Source organism: Bubalus bubalis, chromosome 8 (genome assembly GCF_019923935.1).
Source record: "Bubalus bubalis isolate 160015118507 breed Murrah chromosome 8, NDDB_SH_1, whole genome shotgun sequence".
NCBI classification, from domain to species: domain Eukaryota; kingdom Metazoa; phylum Chordata; class Mammalia; order Artiodactyla; family Bovidae; genus Bubalus; species Bubalus bubalis.
Window position 1 is genome coordinate 100,623,124 of NC_059164.1, and position 18,111 is coordinate 100,641,234.

General features: G+C 38.8%; 1 protein-coding gene across 18 annotated transcripts in view; it reads right to left on the reverse strand.

Moving 5' to 3' along the window:
* DGKI (diacylglycerol kinase iota) overlaps positions 1 to 18,111 on the reverse strand; it is a 502,019-nt gene that overhangs the window by 86,523 nt on the left and 397,385 nt on the right. For all 18 annotated transcript variants that reach the window (XM_044946917.2, XM_044946916.2, XM_044946915.2 and 15 more), the window contains 3 exons: positions 13,081 to 13,160; positions 10,752 to 10,796; positions 1,624 to 1,693 (listed from right to left, as the gene is read on the reverse strand). In XM_044946917.2, coding sequence (XP_044802852.2) covers positions 1,624 to 1,693; positions 10,752 to 10,796; positions 13,081 to 13,160 — 195 coding nt within the window. The remainder of the gene's footprint in view (positions 1 to 1,623; positions 1,694 to 10,751; positions 10,797 to 13,080; positions 13,161 to 18,111) is intronic.

The following is an 18,111-nucleotide window of genomic DNA, read 5'->3' on the forward strand; positions in this document are numbered from 1 at the left end:
AAGCTAGAAAAAAAAAAATCTGTAGGTTGCCTGATTTCTGAGGAAACGATTCTCATTTTAGAAAAAAAAGAGCTTGAATTTGCAGAGTTAGGGACCACTTCTGGTATTAAAGGAATCATTTCAGTTTAAAGCTGAGTCCCTGAGCCATGTCTGAAGAAAGCTAAAACAAAAAAAAATAAAGATTATTTAAGCATTCCTACAAAGGATTGGGCTGTGTGTGTAGTTTGAAGGGAAAAAATACTTAATGATAAACTCTGGGCTTCTAGAAATTAATCTGATTATTCCTAATATTGAAAAGAATTATGTTCCTCCTCATTTAAATCTAACAGAGTCCAAATATTATACATAGATTTTCTACAAAGTACATAGTACTAGAGGGAAAAACTCAAAATGCAAATAATAGTTCAAAAATCATACATATCTAACAAGTAGCTTCTCTCCAAACGAAATAAGCTAAGAAGCAAGATAATCGTGGTTCTTACCCTCTAAAACCAAGAGCAGGGAATACCTGCCTGAGAAGAACTTAACCTACTTTGTTCTTTTAACTATGACTGCAATCTTGAAGCATTTTAAACACAGCTATTTCTAGAGTAAATGTAGTATCTAGGTTAATGCCATTAACCACACTTAGAATTTTATCTAAGACCATATACAATTATATACATTCCCATGATTTTCTTAAATATAAGTTGTTCCTCTGCAGATTCAGGAAAAACAAATGACTATGTTTCTCATCATGAGGGAATAAAGGACCTGGAGGGAAAGCAGTGCCAAATATCTTCAGAGGCAGCCGACAAGCCATTAATGAAAACCGATGTCATAATGTGTGTGGATGAGATTCGACACAGATATGGGTGCTCATCTTCATAAAACGTTCACACCCTCACACAGCCCATCATTCTCTTGTCCACATTTATAACCTTTCAGATGTACACAGAGCTAAACCAAAGAGAGGCATACAGGGAAAGCCCAATGTCCGCAGAGATGAGAGGTAGCAGACCCACTGGGAGAATCTAAGCAGAAATGTACTGTAAAATGAGTAACTGCACAGAAAAGTGGGATTAGACAGCCTTTAGGGGGATGGATGGAAAATGGACTCATTAACCACATTAACCAATCAGAAAATGACCAACCTACTATGTACCCAACATGTCATGCTCAGCAGAGCAGACGTGAATGCAACTGAAAATGCCCACCCTTTCACAAAAATGTGTAACTCATTCTGAGATGATGGCTTACTGAAAATAATATGGAAGTTCCAAATATGCAAACAGCATGCAAATTAGTACCTATTCCCCCTGCTGATGAAACCCATCTACCAGCCTGAATTGAAGACCAGGCACTCAACACGTTTTTGGAAAAGGGGGCACAGGAAGGGACGTGTTAGCTTGAGCGATTTGACACTGAGAAGTTTGGCCAGAGTTAACTGACTTGCTTTGAGGGAGATAGCTTCAGAAAAGTGTGCTGCAATATCAGAAAGTCCACATTGTTTGAGATGCAAGTACCAATCACGTGGAGGGTTCCTGAACAATCTTTCGGAAAATTAGAGTCCACTCAAGCCATCAATGCTTTGCCCTGAGGCTTCCCGAACCCCCACCCCTCCAAAAATACAGAAACACTCACCATCTAGAAAGCACCACCGTGGGGAGAGTCTCTGAGCTGAGAGCGCCCTAGGGAAGGAGGTTTCGTGGTCCTGGAAAGACACACACACATCCTCATGGCTCCATTTGAATGAGCTGAGAGCTGTTCCTTACTCCACATTCTGCCCCATCACCTATTTCTAAGAGTGAGCATCCTTTCCTACTCAAAGCATTGGTGAGAGATCGAAGCAAAGTTTTCACTGGAAACACCCACAGGGGCTCTGCTTGGAAATTATTTATTTCACATAACAACTCTCGCATACAATTTCCAGGAGGTTTTCTATTTTTCCATTAAGCATTCATAAATTCTATAACTTGGGACATGTACTTCCTTTGGGAACTCTTTCTTCCCCTTTATGAAGCTGAGGACCTAGTGGCAGCTGGCTGTCATTTGCATTTCAGTTCTCCACACAGGTGTAAAAATGTCCCCTACTAAAAAACTCTCTGCCACTCACAATTTTTTAAAACATAAAATGCTAATTTATAAGAGGATTTGGGGCGTTCTGGACTGGACTCAGTGAAACTGAGATAACTGATAGAAACGGTATAGATTAGGAGGGAGGGCAGGTCTCTGTGGGGAACACACTGGGACTTTGACCCTTATTAGCAATCTGAGATGTTCGATTAGAAGGAGCATCCTTGGAGAGAGGCTGGTTGTTCATGACCTTGTGTGTACAGAGGGGGACAGGAGAAGGATATGGGAGAAACAAAGAAGAGGTTAAGAAGAGAGCGAATCAGAGTTTATGCGCTGAGTTCTTCGGAGGATGAACTTGTCCCACATGGTCCTGGGGCAAAGCTTCTGCTTCAATCAGTGAATCTTAAAGCATGAACCCTGGGCAAGCAGCATCAGCTTGGGAGGTTGTTAGGAACACAAATTCCCGGGTGCCACCCCAGATCTACAGACACCCTGGGGTGACACCCATCAATCGCTGAGGTGAGTCTGATGTATGCCAAAGTTTTAGAACCACTGGCCTAAAGTAACAGGGACTAAAATTGCCCATTATTAGGAATCTTGGGTAGATGGAGTTTTTACATGAGTTGATTCTGCAAATTAAATAATGAATAGAGGAAAATCTGGTCTCACTCAGGACTGGTAGCAAAATTTATATGTAGAGATGTAGAAGTGATATAGCATAGATATAGAGATAAATATAGACTTCTTTCTTGAACTGGCTTTTGGGCTACATGAAATCTTGACATGTACCTATTTATATGAGAATTGTGTTTAACATTTTGGGAATTATATTTTGACACAAGTGATATATTAAAGAAACTTATGATTCTTAATGCATTTTTATAAAACAGCTAAAGCTACCAGTGATCATACTAAGAGGAAGACAAATATAATACGATGTCACTTATATGTGTAATTTTAAAAAATTGATATAAATGAACTTATTTACAAAACAAAAATAGACTCGCAGATTTAGAGAACAAACTTATGGTTACCAGGGGTAAAGGGTAGGGGGAGGATAGACTGGTAATTTGGGATTGACATGTACACACTGCTATATTTAAAATAAAATGCCTTTCCATGAAAAAAAAAAAGAGAGAAATACCTTAAGAACCTTAACGTCAAAGACAAATGTATACTGGGATGGATTAAAAGTGGACCAGAAGTAAAGAGGAACAGATTGTCAAAAAGGAAATCATAATAACCCAAAGCCAAGATCTGTCCATTTCTTCACATTCTTGATGGACCCGAACAAATGAGGACCACAGAGGGGATGCAGGTCTTCTGTACTCACATAACTTTTTCAGTTTGTCTATCTACACCCTCAATTCTCCTAACCAAAAAAAAGGACCAGAAGTGGTAGTGGTGTTAGTATGGAGATAATAAAAAAACTTGCTGTGACTTTGCCTTAACCAACTCTCATTGCTAACACATTGTGGGTATTATACCAGGTAGACTGTGTCCTCACACAGGACTTGGCACACAGGTAGAGTGGGTGAGCCTGGCATTAAGAATCCTGGATTCAGGGTCAGCAGGAGCATGAACAGCAATGCAGTGCAGGCCAGGAGTCAGACTTGAGAAGGAAACGAGGGAAGTAAGGAAACAAATCGCCCCACCAGGAGGTCGAGGACTGGCCCCCAGGATTTCACGAGGCCATGGAGCCATCGCACAAGGATCCACTCTGACAGACCTGGCAGCATCCTTGCCACCAAACAGTGACAGCCGGAAGAATGGCCAGACATGTTTGCTTTGTGAACGCCACACGTTAAAGTCGGTATAAAAAGACAATTTCTGATGGAGCCACAAAAGCTCAAAAGCAAGCCCCTTTCCACACTGATTGTAGACACTTCAGAAATGTGATTGTCTGAACGCAGCTACATTTCTGAAGACAGTCACATAATCCCCTGAGCGGTGCCACTAACCACCATGTCAACAGCCTTCAGGACTAGTTTAGGGCTTCTTGTCTTCTCTGTCCTCTCAAACAGCATAATCAAATCAATGATTCATCAAAGAGATAAGATACTTGACTTGCTCATTTTGTGATCTGTTATTTTTCTTCATAGAAATAGTAGGACTTAGATGAATGCGACTGTCATGGCTGTACAGTGTGGCCAGACTGATATAACCCTGGATGTAACTATGCTCTCTCTCTCTTAAAACTGCATGCTCTTTAAATGAGTAATATTAACAAATACTGCTAATTCCCCAAATTCCTGATATGTGAATTTTCTCTTTTGACATATTCTAATGGAAAATCTGTTCTCATGCTAAAAACAGAGCATGCACAAAAGCAAACCTGACATTCCTCAGATATATATTTTTGAAAGTCAACTGGCATGAATCATATGTAATTGATAAGGAAATTACCTTAACCACTATCGGGCAAACACACACCAAACTTACCCTTAATTTACATTCAATTACTCGCTACTAATTCACACATAATTTCATGATTGTGCAGCCCCATTAAATACTCCACTAGGTTATCCAATTAAGCAATATTCACCTAGCATTTAACTACACCTTTACTGGGAATGAAATTCTTTTTCTTTCATAAAATTTAGGGAAGATATAAGCAGAAACAAAATAGAAGTCCCTTTGAATTGGGAATTTCTGCTTCATTTAATAATGTCTAGTCAATAATTGCTACTTTTAAATTTCTCTTATGTATCCATCCAAATTTCTTCTTTGCTGGTCTTGACATTTCCTGCATCTAACCCATCTACACATTCATTTTTCCCTCTCTTTCCATCACCAGGCTATATAGCAATATCTCTTACTTATCAAATCTACTCCTTTACTACCCACCATTCTTGCAGAAGAAATGTACAGAAATGGGATACCCATTTGCAAAGCCAGCTTTGAAAGATGATGAAATAGTGATTGTGTGGTAGAAGATGGAAATGAGAGATATTCCAAAATTTTCAAGAGCCCTTTTCTGGCGAGAATGTCTTCCATTAACAACAACAACAACAATTCTGTGTGTGTATGTATATGTGTGTGTGAGAGACAGAGAGAGAGAGAGCTGTCTTGCTTTCACTTGTAATGGCAAACAGAATCTGGCCCCAGGCAAGTCTTACTTTAATTCCCCATTTGAGCCATTTCTTACAGTTTTGATCTAGCACCCAAAAAATAACATTCTTCAAATTCTCTACCTAACTCCTGTCCTTGTCTAAGACAAGATAAATTAATTCCCAGGAGGACTCCCATGAACTGGTTTCAACTCCTCCATTCAGACACTTCTAGACTCCAAACCACAAATTAAGGAGGGAGATACTTCAGAGAGAGGAGGGAGATGAGTAAGGGTAGCCAGTAGCAGAAAAGGAATGAGTCAAATATTTGTTGACACATGCTGTTTGCCCAGGACTAGACAGAGCTCCGATGGACTACGGAACAAACCTATCCTCTAGGAGAAGATTAGGCATGTAAAAAAAAGAGATCAGAGGATGAACAAATGGCTATAGAGTCAGATTTGACCAAGAGTGTTTTCTTATGAGGTCTTCCCTGGTGGCTCAGAGGCTCTAAAGGATGAAAGAACTTTTTGAAATTATTACTTCTATAGTGAAATATTCCAACTATTCTAGAGTTATTCTAACTAAATTGATTCTTAAAGAGGAGGAATCAACAGATCCATTTTCAGCTATTATTGAGTCCTATTGTATTTATTAGGGCTTTGCAGGTGGCGCTAAAGAACCTGCCTGCCAATGCAGGAGACATAAGAGATGTGAGTTTGATTCCTGAGTCAGGAAGATTCCCTGGAGGAGGGCATGGCAACCCACTCCAGTATTCTTGCTTGGAGATTCCCATGGACAGAGGAGCCTGGCAGGTTATAGTCCGTGGGGTCACAAAGAGTCGGACACGACTAAAGTGACTAAGCACACACACACACGTTGTATTTATTAAAACCTCAAATTATTAGCTCATAATAGTTTGAAAACACACTTCTGTGTGCCAACTTCACCCATACATATGGTGAAACCCTGAGTGTCTACAAAATCCCTAATTGTCCCTGGTTCCATTGCGCCAGCATATCCATAGATAGCTCTTTCTACTTTCCTTTACCTCTTTGTCTCTTCCTGTTCCTCTTTCTCTCTCTTTCCACTTTTTTCATCTAGCACTATCACTGGCCTTGTCCCCACATGTCCTGAGAGCCATCAGAATGACTCAGGGCTTCTCAAACCCTCACAACTGACATTTGGGGATGGATAATTCTGTTGCAGGGAACTGCCCTGTGTATTGTGGCATGTTTAGCAGCTTCCTTGACCTCTACTCAGTAGATTCTGGTACTTCCATGTCCCCTAGTCATGACACACAAAAATATTCAAATTGCCCAACTGTCCCATCAGTTCAGTTGCTCAGTCATGTCCAATTCTTTGCGACCCCATGGACTTTAGCACGCCAGGCTTCCCTGTCCATTAACAACTCCCAGAGCTTGTTCAAACTCATGTCCATAGTGTTGGTGATGCCATCTCATCCTCTGTCATCCCCTTCTCCTGCCTTCGGTCTTTCTCAGCATCAGGGTCTTTTCAAATGAATCAGTTCTCCCCGTCAGTAGGCCAAAGTATTGGAGCTTCAGCTTCAACATCAGTCCTTCCAATGAATATTCAGAACTGATTTCCTTTATGATTGACTGGTTTGATCTCCTTGCAGTCCAAGGGACTCTCAAGAGTCTTCTCCAACACCACAATTCAAAAGCACCAGTTCTTCCATGCTCAGCTTTCTTTATGGTACAACTCTTATATCCATACATGACTCCTGGAAAAACCATAGCTTCGACTAGACAGACCTTTGTTGGCAAAGTAATGTCTCCGCTTTTTAATATGCTGTCTAGGTTGGTCATAACTATTCTTCCAAGGAGCAACCGTCTTTTAATCTCATGTCCCATATGAGGGACAAATCTCCCTCAGCTGACAATCACTAGGATGTTTGAATCTGCCTCTATTCCTTAGTAACCTTACAACTTGGAGTTTAAAAGAGATATAATGAAGTCCAGGGAGGGAGCAGAGAAGAAATCACTTCACAGTAGGAGGCCTCAAGATCAATCTTATTAAGTAGGTGGACAAAGTTCAATTTGCCTATGAATTCTAGCTTATCTGCCAAGGTCAGGAATATCCTGAATCTGCTAGCACAATGCATTTTGTTTATCAAGTTATAACTTTACCAGTTACAGGTTACGTGAGCTGCATTAGGATTGGTGGGGGGTGGGCTTTGTGTTTAGACCTCAGAGATGATACAGGCAGGAATTTTCAGCAGGCTACAAATATCCAATATATTCTTGTATAACTTGTAAGGCCTTGTCAGGTTAATACAAGGTGTCATTTTGAGGCTTAGGGCTTTGTTGGCATTTCAGTATGAATTTGGGAAGGGAAGAAACCAAAGCACTTCATTGCTTCAATGGCTAGGAACTGCCATCCGGCTCATTAATAAGGTGTCTCGGGGACTTCACACCTTTCCAAAGCCTGGTTTTTCTGTTGAGTTTTTTTTCTAGCCTTAGGAAACAGTCAGCTAAAATCCTAGCTGCAAGTTAGTGAGCCTACAGGAATTTTGCAAGTTTTCAAACTTACTGATGTTTATTCATTCCATGCAAGTTAATTCTTAAGTACATTTACTTCCATCTCATACATAAGAAAAGTCATTAGAAAGCATTTCAGGCTTTTTCTTGTTCACCTTACAGGTCTTTCTCCTAATCACTCGCTAATCTCAGACCAGAGATGCTGATATTACCAGTTTCTGCTTTAGGAAACAAAAGATCTAGTATTAAATTTCCTGCCAGTTGGTTTGGTCACTTTCTGGATAAAACAAATGCTACCTCTAGCCCATGTATTTTATACGCACAGGAATATATTGGAATCAATCTATGTCATCTCAGCCTCCCCTTAGCATTTGACTTATTTCATCACTTCTGCCTTTTTTGAAATACGTTTCAGTTTTGGCTTTCCTGATACCATCTTCTCCTTGATTTCCAGCTATTCAGCCACTCATCTGTCTCCATGACTCTTACTGACTGATTGTTCTCTTAACCTTGTGTTCTTCTTGACCACTCACTAGACACATATGACATTGAGCTCTTACTGACTGATTGTTCTCTTAACCTTGTGTTCTTCTTGACCACTCACTAAACACATATGACATTGAGCTCTTTTCTTTATGAAAACTCTCCCTAAGTGATGTCTAGCCTGATAGGTTCAATGAAGTAGCATTCCTTTGCTGCTGCTGCTTTTGCTAACAACTCTCAAATTTCTGTGTCGAGGAATGAATTTTTCAATGAGCTTTGAAAGCCATACATCCAATTTTCTACTCATCAAAACCTTTTGCATCTAATAGGCAGATCAAAATCATTGCAGCTAAAACAGAACTCTTCATTCACCATCCCTCCAACTCATTCCTAGTCCTGTCTGTCTGTGCTTGTAAATCTCAGCCAAATGAGAATGTTTTTATATCCCCCTACTCCTTGTCTCAACCAGCTTTCCGATGCTCTGCTTAGGCAATTTCCTCACCACCTTCTCCCTACTCTCTAGCCATGTTAGTTCAAACATCATTTCCCCTCAGGTAACCTACATATTTAATGAGCAGATTCTGGGCGTCCCTAGACAACCTTATTCCAGCCTTCTCTTAATACCCAAATGGCTCCTGATTTTTATAACTCTTCAAGGAAGTATGTGGTGCAAAGTAACACCCTGACACTCATCTTTGATCGCTGAATTGGTCATCCTATCTGGTCAGTGCACAAACTTTTGGAAGTGACATTTATAATGCAGCAGTTTTGACACCAGGATTTGACCTGACTGCAAACAAACAACAAAAACAGGAAGATTTTGACACAGATAAGTACCATTAATCCTTCTGTAGGTTATTATGAACAAATAATCAATAAAATAAATGTTCTTATCATATTCTAGAGTCCCAACCATCCCCTGCTATCTGCAGACTTGTACAAACACAGCATAAAGAAAACACAGTACAAAATATCCATATATCAAAACTCTCATGCCAAAATGGCTACATTGAATAAGTCAGGATAATAAATAAATGCATCATAAAACTAATTAGAGGAAATGTTTGGGATGCTTTGATAAAGCTGCAAAGGTTTAAAATACCATGTGTAACAATTAAAAATTCTAAAAAAAGACTTGAAATCTATGGCTAGCAGTGCCAATCCTTAAAGGGTAGAAATCAACTCTAGTCTTTAAAAACACTTAAAAAATAAAATGATATCTAGGTAGTGACTCTAGGTAGATATGCAAATAATGGATACAAAAAAGGTTGTGCTCTATCTAGAAAATACAGTGAAATTTGCCTTCTAAGGGTTGGTGTAAAAAAAAAAAAAAAAAACAGTCCCAGAAGTAGAATTTATTTTCTCATAGTAAACACATCTAAGTGAATTTTTGTCCTTTCTATTGGAGCCAGATGGAGGGCAGGATTCTGGGATAGTGGGGTACTTTCTCTGAGAGATAAACAGACAAAGCAATAAGAACACCAGGGCCACTTCTGTCATCCAGCCTTGGGATAATTAGGCTGCTTTGACTGAGGGCATAGCTATTGACCTACAGGGGAAGAAAGTTACCTGGAGGCTACAAGGCACAGGGGTCTTCAAATCGTTTTTGCAAAATGATGCTTAACCGGCAGTTTCAGGGGTAGTATAATAGACACCAACACCCAGAATGAGATGCTACCAGGAATTACGATTTAGACATTTTAAGTCCTTCTCCCACATGGAAGTATATAGGGTCTAGGAGAAGATTTATTTGGAAGGTGTCACTGGCATGCTGTGTCTTCCACACACCCCTCCCAGCTGGCAAGGGTACCGGGCTTCTCAGGGATAAGGGCTTTTATGGGACAACTGAGAGCTACTTTGCATGCATCACTTACAATTTGGTGTGATGCTGTGCACTGGTATCTAAACCATGCCTGGGAAACCTAATGGGAAGAGGATGGCTTGCAGAGGCCTGTGCTACACAGCAGAGATGGGAAAGTGAGGGAGAGACTGCGCTCCCAGGGAATGTTGAGGCAAAGGTAGCTGAGTGTTCTCCCATGGACAGGAGATGGGTTACTAGAGAGAGGCAGGCTGGGTTTATTGGATTCTATCTGTGAAACCAGGATGGGACAATCAGATTGCATTTTGGAAAGCTGGTTTGATGGTTGCGGAAGCACAGAATTTACTTTCTTGTTTGTAAATGAGAAACCCAACCCCTGGTTGTTCCTGGCAGCCATTTTGGATCAGGAAAACATCTTGTCCAGGGGTGAAATTTCACAGAAAAGAGAACAGAGCAGAAAAACCAAAAGAAAAATGGAGTTTGAACCGTGGTCAAATGGTACACAAAATTCACCCTGGATCTGAACTTTGTGGTGAGGTAAAGCGAAAGACTCCCCGTCAAGCTAGTTTGAGTTGCACTTTCTAGTATTTGTCACTAAAAGCACTTCATTTTATAATCTCTAAAAGATCTGGGAAGACAGCCACAGCCCAATTTGTGCTAGACTAGAATTGTCCATTTTTCAGGAAAATGCACAAGAATCAAAATGCCAGCTTCAACTTGGCTTTTGGAGTGAATTCTATCCCTCAAGGAAGATGTGGAATCTAATTCAAATGAGACATTAATTGAAAAATGGACTTCTTTTGGCCAGAAGGTAAGAAACAAGGAGAGTCAATTATATGTTACCTGGTAATGAACTCTCTGGGAGCCAGAAGAAACTGACTGCAGGTCCTAATGAGAAAATGGAAAAAAAAAAAATAAAAACATACCCATATATCTTAAGACTATTTTGAACAAGCTGCTTCCACGACTCCATCAACTAAATGCCCAATTTTATATTATTAAACCCATCTGGAAAGCATCTTACTCTCCCCAATCCCTCAAGGTTAAACAATGAAGATAATGCCAAAAATAATAAAAGCACAGTAAGTTGGACTGAGAGAAGAAAGGCCATTTAGCTACTGAAACTTAGAAATCCTAAACAGTGTTTAGAGGTGAGTGGTATAATTTCAAGGATAGAGAAGACCAAAAGTAAAAGACAGGCGATTTTGTTGTAATTAATGGGGGTCATATTTAACTTGCACCTGGACTTTTGGCTTGTGAAATAAGCTGCTTAGGTCCCTTTAGGCGCTTAGGAAGAATTTATTTATCTAAGACCAAAAACATACTGTCATGATAATTGTGTTTATACCAGTAAGTTGCTTGGCAAACAAGATTCCATAGACTCAAAAGAAAATCGCTGACCATCTCTGCATGATCACGAAGTGCAAATTAACAGGACTGAAATTAATGAGGTTTTACTGGAAGATTCTGAGAGCCAGGCTCCCTGTATAAAGTTTTATAACTAAGTCATTGCCACTGTCATGTCCTACAGGCTTCCTTGTTAATGAGCATAGTGATTCTATTTACAGATGTCAGCAATCCTGAGTACCTTTGTCCTCACACCTGCTTCCCACAGGCTTTATCAACTTACTGTCCAAGCCCAAGTTTAAAACTCTTCCTCTTTATCTGTGCTTGCTCTTTACTTAAAAAAAAAAACAAAAACAAAAAAAAAACCCCTACTTTTAGTTGAATATTTGTGCAATGAGCCTAACCGTTAAGCTAATTTTCAACAAAGTCAATTCACCAGTCAACTATTTTGCTATTGTGGGATCTTAAGTTACCCAAGTATTTTATATTAAAAAAGGTTTGTTATCAATTATGACTTTTTTATTACAGGTTTTTTTGAGGGAGGATCTACAATAAAAGAATATTATTTTGGGGAAAAAAAAAGAGCCATCTACTATATGTTCTGGGATTGATTTGGGCCTGAGTCACATGCTAAGAAGTTTACCAACTTTAACATGCTCCCGTTGTCTTTGGTAAATGTAGCCAAATTAAGCCACAAATATAAACCCTGTTGACTTTTCTTCTCTCACCCTTATTAACAGTCACAGTTCAGCATCTATCTCAAAATATTCTGCATTCCCAATTCCAACTCTATCCAAAACAATGCTGAAGAGAAAAATTAGTACATTACTTTATGCCTCCTACATGAGTTTATATCCACCAAAAGAAACAGAATCTAATGTTCAAAGCTAAATCTTTTGCAGCCCCGAAGCTGCAAAATTTGAAGGGATTTAAAACACTATACATCTTCTTTATTTGTGATATTTATTTATGTATAATGTGTTGTCTGGAAGAGAGTTGCTCATCTTGGGGTATTTATCAAAATCACCCAACAGCTTTAAAAATAAAAATGTCTTGACCACATCCCCAGAAGTGATTCTAATGTGCATCTTTCACCAAGAAACAAAGATGAAGAAGTGGCTATTTGTGTGTGTGTGTGTGTCGTGTGTGTTTTGCCATTTTCAGGATAAGATACTGAATACTCTCCCTTGAAGTTCTGCAAAAACAACCCATGACCACTGTAGTGAATCTGGGTCTCTGGGCTTTGCAGGTGCAGTTCAAGGGAATGTCATATATGAGACTCCCCTTTCTCTTTCTCAGTGGTAAGACCGGATTGAGAAAAAAATAATAGATTATTCCTTTGTATTCTGACACAAATTCTTCTGAGATAGAGATTTTTCTTTCCTGTAGAAGTTACATTAAAAAAATAAACCTAGTTGTCTCTGACTGAAGTTTGTACTAGACACAAAGCATTAAGTAACCACAAATCTCTATTTCCCTTTATTATTTATCATGCCCCTTGAAATTCTGTAGAGTTCAAAAACCACAGGTGAGCTGTCTGGCAAGACAAGGACTTCCAAGCAATAGTTATGGATCACACTGGAGCAACATCGTGCTGTCGCTAATCCCATCAACCCTTTCCCATTCCAACCACCTGAGGCTGAGAAACAGCAGTGGGGGTGGGGAGGGAGAGGATGCAGTGTATGCTTAAAAGACGAGAAAGACAAGGCCACCATTTTCCCATTTCTCCCCAAATCCCTCATTGTAGAAGTAAATAAAGATGGCTGGTAATTGTAGACAAAAATGGAAAACTGAGCAGCATAAATAATTGGCTAAAGAAACTCACCTCCTGCAGGCGATCTATATACATACGGCAAGTCTCCAAATCACAGTCTCCACGTACAACTAGAATGCCCAGTGGGATGGCTGAGGGCAAAGGAAAGAGAAAGTCCAAAATAACATATTTGATTTTTCTATTTTGGCATAAATGCATTTTTTACGGTTGAAAAAGACCTCTCATAAACAATACTGCTTTTTTGGATACTTCACTCTCTCCCAGCACCTCTCCTATGAGCTCAGTCTCTTTACTTATGCAGTTTTCATATTTTTTCCTTGCATGATCCATGTTGCCCCTCGCCACCTGGCCAGCCTTCACTGCGCTTTGTCTCAGTGGCCCTGACGTGAAATATAATGTCATGGAAACTGCAGACTGACAGGGCCAGAGGCTGTTCACAGCCAGCTGCTAATTTATGCCTGCATTTGAACAGCCAACGTACCAGGGAGGAATTAAAAAATCATGATTCTGGACATTTACCCCTTTCCCTCTTAAATGCATGGGATTTAATCTTTCTGTCACTTATTAGTTCCCTAATAAGAGACCCAAGCTACTCAAGGCACTATTGCTACCTGGTAGCCAATACCAGAACTAAACAGGCAAGAAATACTTAAAAAAAAAAAAAAATGCTTCTAGAAGGTTCACAGCTATAAAATCCAATTGATTTTAAAGATGGTCAGTGTAAATGTGGTAGCAGCAGAGCTTCAGAAATCAATGAGGAGGAGCTGTTAGGGGCTTTAAATATTTTTTCTAGGTGGTAGTAAATGTCACAGGATGACTTTAGTAGATATAGCCATAAGATTGTCTGAAATAATGAAAGTAGTCTCCTTCCCAAAACTTCAAAAAAAATGTATGTGTACATTTCTGATTTTATAAGTATAGTTATATTATTAAACCCATGATTTTAAAAACATTTCAAAATCTTGAATCAACCAACTAGAGATTAACAAGGAGGTGACAGGACAGTGGTGTCCACTAAAGATTTTTAAAAATCTTTCACTCATTGAATTTTTAAAGCCTCCTCATTGATAAGTAGGTCTGAAAATGCAAAGTGCTAGGACTTTAAAAATGAACCATACAGACAATAAAATACATTTAAACTCATGGGAAAATCTTGAACTCACCAAGTTGTAGAGAAGACACACATATGAAAAATAAGATATGGAACACAGGCTATAGTAAATGCATGAACTTAAGTCACTTGAAGACTAGGCGAGAGGGACTAATTCTTGCCTGGAGGGTAGATTTTAGGCTCTCTGAAGGATATGGAGCCCCACTGGTTTTTTAGAGAAGCAAGAGTGGTCTAGAGAAAAAGAAATAGAATTTGTTTCTCAAAATTACTCCTAGATTGGCTCCTTAGGAAGATCAATACCACTGTCTCATACCTCTAGGTGTCCAAAGTGCTACACAATTAAACTGGAAGACATCCATCACCCTGTAGAGCTATGTAAGCCTATGAATCAGTACGGGCTCTCTCACCACAGGAATAAGACTTATTTCCTTTACAACCCCAATATCTGGTAGATATGTAATAAAACTTTGTTTTTTTCATACAAAGGGGTGGAGGGAGGAGGAAGACAAGCTTAGAACCTGTGCAAGTGTGAAAGAGAAAGTGTGTCTTTAAGAACTAAGTCTATACAGGATAGACAAAAAAGGGATTCAGAAGTGAGAGTAGGCAGTGGGCATTATGTTGGAGCTTGCCTTTGTCTATTCTTCCAGAAGCTAAGCAAGAGAACTGTAAGCAAGTATGTGAGTGTCATATGTTTGGGGGAACAATAATCTGGGGAAATACTTTTTCCTCTCTCTCTTTTTTTTTTTTTTTTGTATATAGCTAGAAATATCCAAAAAGAAGTCTTCAGTATGGCAACCATGCATCTTTGAAAGGAATGAAAGGGAAATTCAATAAAGAGATTCCTAAAAGTAGTGACTAAAGTAATTATCCTCAACTAGACTACTCAATAGGTTCAAATAAGGTGATCTAGTTAAGTAAGAGAAGAATAAGGATTTCTAATCTTTGACGAATGAGGAGGAAAACCTAGAATTTTGGCCTAGAAAGTAAATCACAGATTGTGGAATCAGAATACAACTATACTTATCATGAGAGTCCATATCTGAATCTTGTTTAATGAAATTTTCTCTTAATTTCAAATGTGCAAATGCAGAGACATAAAATTCCATTAATATTTGCCTATTTACTTAAATGAGGAAGCATCTTATATGGGAATGCAGGAATTTGGTCACCACCTCGGATCTCCTCCTTACTACCAATGCTTGGAGTTAATCTGGTCATAAATTCAATATACTTGGTAGAAGATACTTTAAGCTACACTTAGAGATTGGATATTCTAGACCCAAAATGATGAATGTCTAGGAAAAAGTTTTCAAAGATGTGTCATTTATTTCTACTAAGAGTATAAAATCAGCAACTTTGCTGATTCCTCAAGTAGCTAATTAAGAGAAATTGTATTTGGTTGATATTAGCTATTCAAATTAGGATTAAAAAAAGGAAAAAGGCATCCTATATCACAATTTCACAGTACAATCACTGGCATTTGTTTGTCAAATTTATCCTATGAAAGTACTACTGTGCACTAGAAAGAATTTATTGTCATTCTCTCTTGGATTCATAGCCCAGTGCTCTGGTCTTACAAATGACTCATGTTAGCTGTTTGGTCTTGAAACTTAGTTCCTTTGATCCTTGATCTTAGACAGCATATTAAAAAGCAGAGACATTACTTTGCCAACAAAAATCTGTCTAGTCAAAGCTGTGGTTTTTCCAGTAGTCATGTATGGATGTGAGAGTTGGACTATAAAGAAAGCTGAGTGCTGAAGAACTGATGCTTTTGAACTGTGGTGTTGGAGAAGACTCTTGAGAGTCCCTTGGACTGCAAGGAGATCCAACCAGTCCATCCTAAAGAAAATCCGTCCTGAATATTCATTGGAAGGACTGATGCTGAAGCTGAAACTCCAATACTTTGGCCACCTGATGTGAAGAACTGACTCATTGGAAAGACCCTGATGCTGGGAAAGATTGAAGGTGGGAGGAGAAGGGGATGACAGAGGATGAGATGGTTGGATGGCATCACTGACTAGATGGACATGAGTTTAAGTAATCTCCAAGAGTTGGTGATGGATGGGGAAGCCTGGCATCCATGGGGTCACAAAGAGTCGGACATGACTGAGCGATTGAACTGAACTGAACTTGATGCTTGGATTGAAGGCTATAGGATTTAGAATAGGTATCTTCTAGGATTTGGGGAAGATTAAACGCAATACTATATTCAAAAATGAATATCCAGAATATCAACATTAGTTCTTCCTCACTCCCTTTACTAACTTTTGAGCCTCTTGAGCTAGAAAATTGGATAAACCAAAAATCTATTTTTCAATGTATCGTGCCACAAGGATTAGCTGGTAGTAGTTCTGTAAGTTATATTCTGCTGATTTAAAACTAACTTTTACTCTTTGATGGAAAAGATAACTGTAGTACAAAAATACTGTAATCTGACACTTCTGTTTGAGGCTTTAAATGGTGAAGAGAAACCAGAAACTTGAGTAAAATTACCACCTTCCTTTTACACTGCTGACAACCAATTGCCAAACCTCAGTGACGCTTCCTTCATCTTAATTGGGAGCAGTGAGAATACTTCTCACCCAAGCATTAGCATTACTATTCCTGATCTTGATGATTCATCGTATTTTAGTGTTAGAAATTTTATTTGACTGCAATAAGCATCAGCCAATACTCAACCTACATAATGGAACTTTTATTGCAGGGCTCAAATGGAATTTACAAGTTCTAACTAAGCAATAAAGAACAAGCTGGTTTCTATGTTAAGAAGGCAGATTTAACACATACTTGCTTCTCTTGTGCCAGAAACGCTACTAAATTACAGCACATGCATTTTAAAAAAGATATAAACCAACAAAAAGAGAGAGTGAGGAGAAAATGGCAATGGATAAAGCACATGGAAAACTCATAACTGACTCAAAGGCCCTAGACAGTCTAATTCTAAACTATACATGGGGGTGGATAAGAACCAACACAATTTATACTGTAAAACCGTCAGAAGATGCACTACCCGGAAACATCATTTGCAGTTAAAATAAGAATCACTGGATTTTAAATCACTAGATTCTACCACCTACTCTTGGTTAGGTGCAGTTACTTTATAGAAAATGGGGATTAACTAATCATCTATGGAATGCAGAGATATGCAACTTGTTCCTCTCACTAGACTTTCCAGAAAGCTGGCAGCCAGACCACACATTCTTAGAAAGAGATCTGAAGAGTCTTCTCTGGGGAATCCTCAGAGAGTTAAGAGAGAATATTCCCTCCATGAAATATAAATATGATTATATTAAAAGATGAAGAATATGAAGAAGAAAATGGGTCATTATTCAGAGAACAAATAGGTCCTTGAAACTTGATAGAATGGAGTTTAATAGAAGGGTTAGAAGATGAAGTTGAAGAAATCTTTACAAAAGAAGAGCAGAAATAAAAGGAGGCATAAGAAAAGGTAAGGAAAATAAGACTGACCCAGTGGTCCAACTTTCCAATGACAGGAGTTCCAAAAATCAGAAATAGAAGTCATTATCAGAAACAAACAAAAAATCAAGACTATTTCTTAGAACTGAAGAACATCAGTTTCCAACTTGAACTGCCCAACAAGCACAATAACTAAAAGACAACAGGAAGACATTTTACTTTGAAATTTAAGAATATTGGGAACAAAAAGAGGGGTCTACAAATTTCCAAAGAGGAAAAATTAGACGGCAAAGAAAATGGGGATTAGACAGTTTTAAACTTCTCAAAGGCCATTGCACAGTCACAGAAGCAAGGAAGCAATGGGTTCAGAAGTCTACAACTTTTACGCATAATTCAAACCACCAAACAAGTTCAAAGACTGAATAAAGGACATACCCTCCACTAAAAAGTTACTGCAGAACTTGCACCAACAAAAGTTGTATTTGGAACAAGAATGAGGAATGCATGGGATATAATGGGGAATCTAACAAAGAAAAAAAAAAACCCTCCAAGGG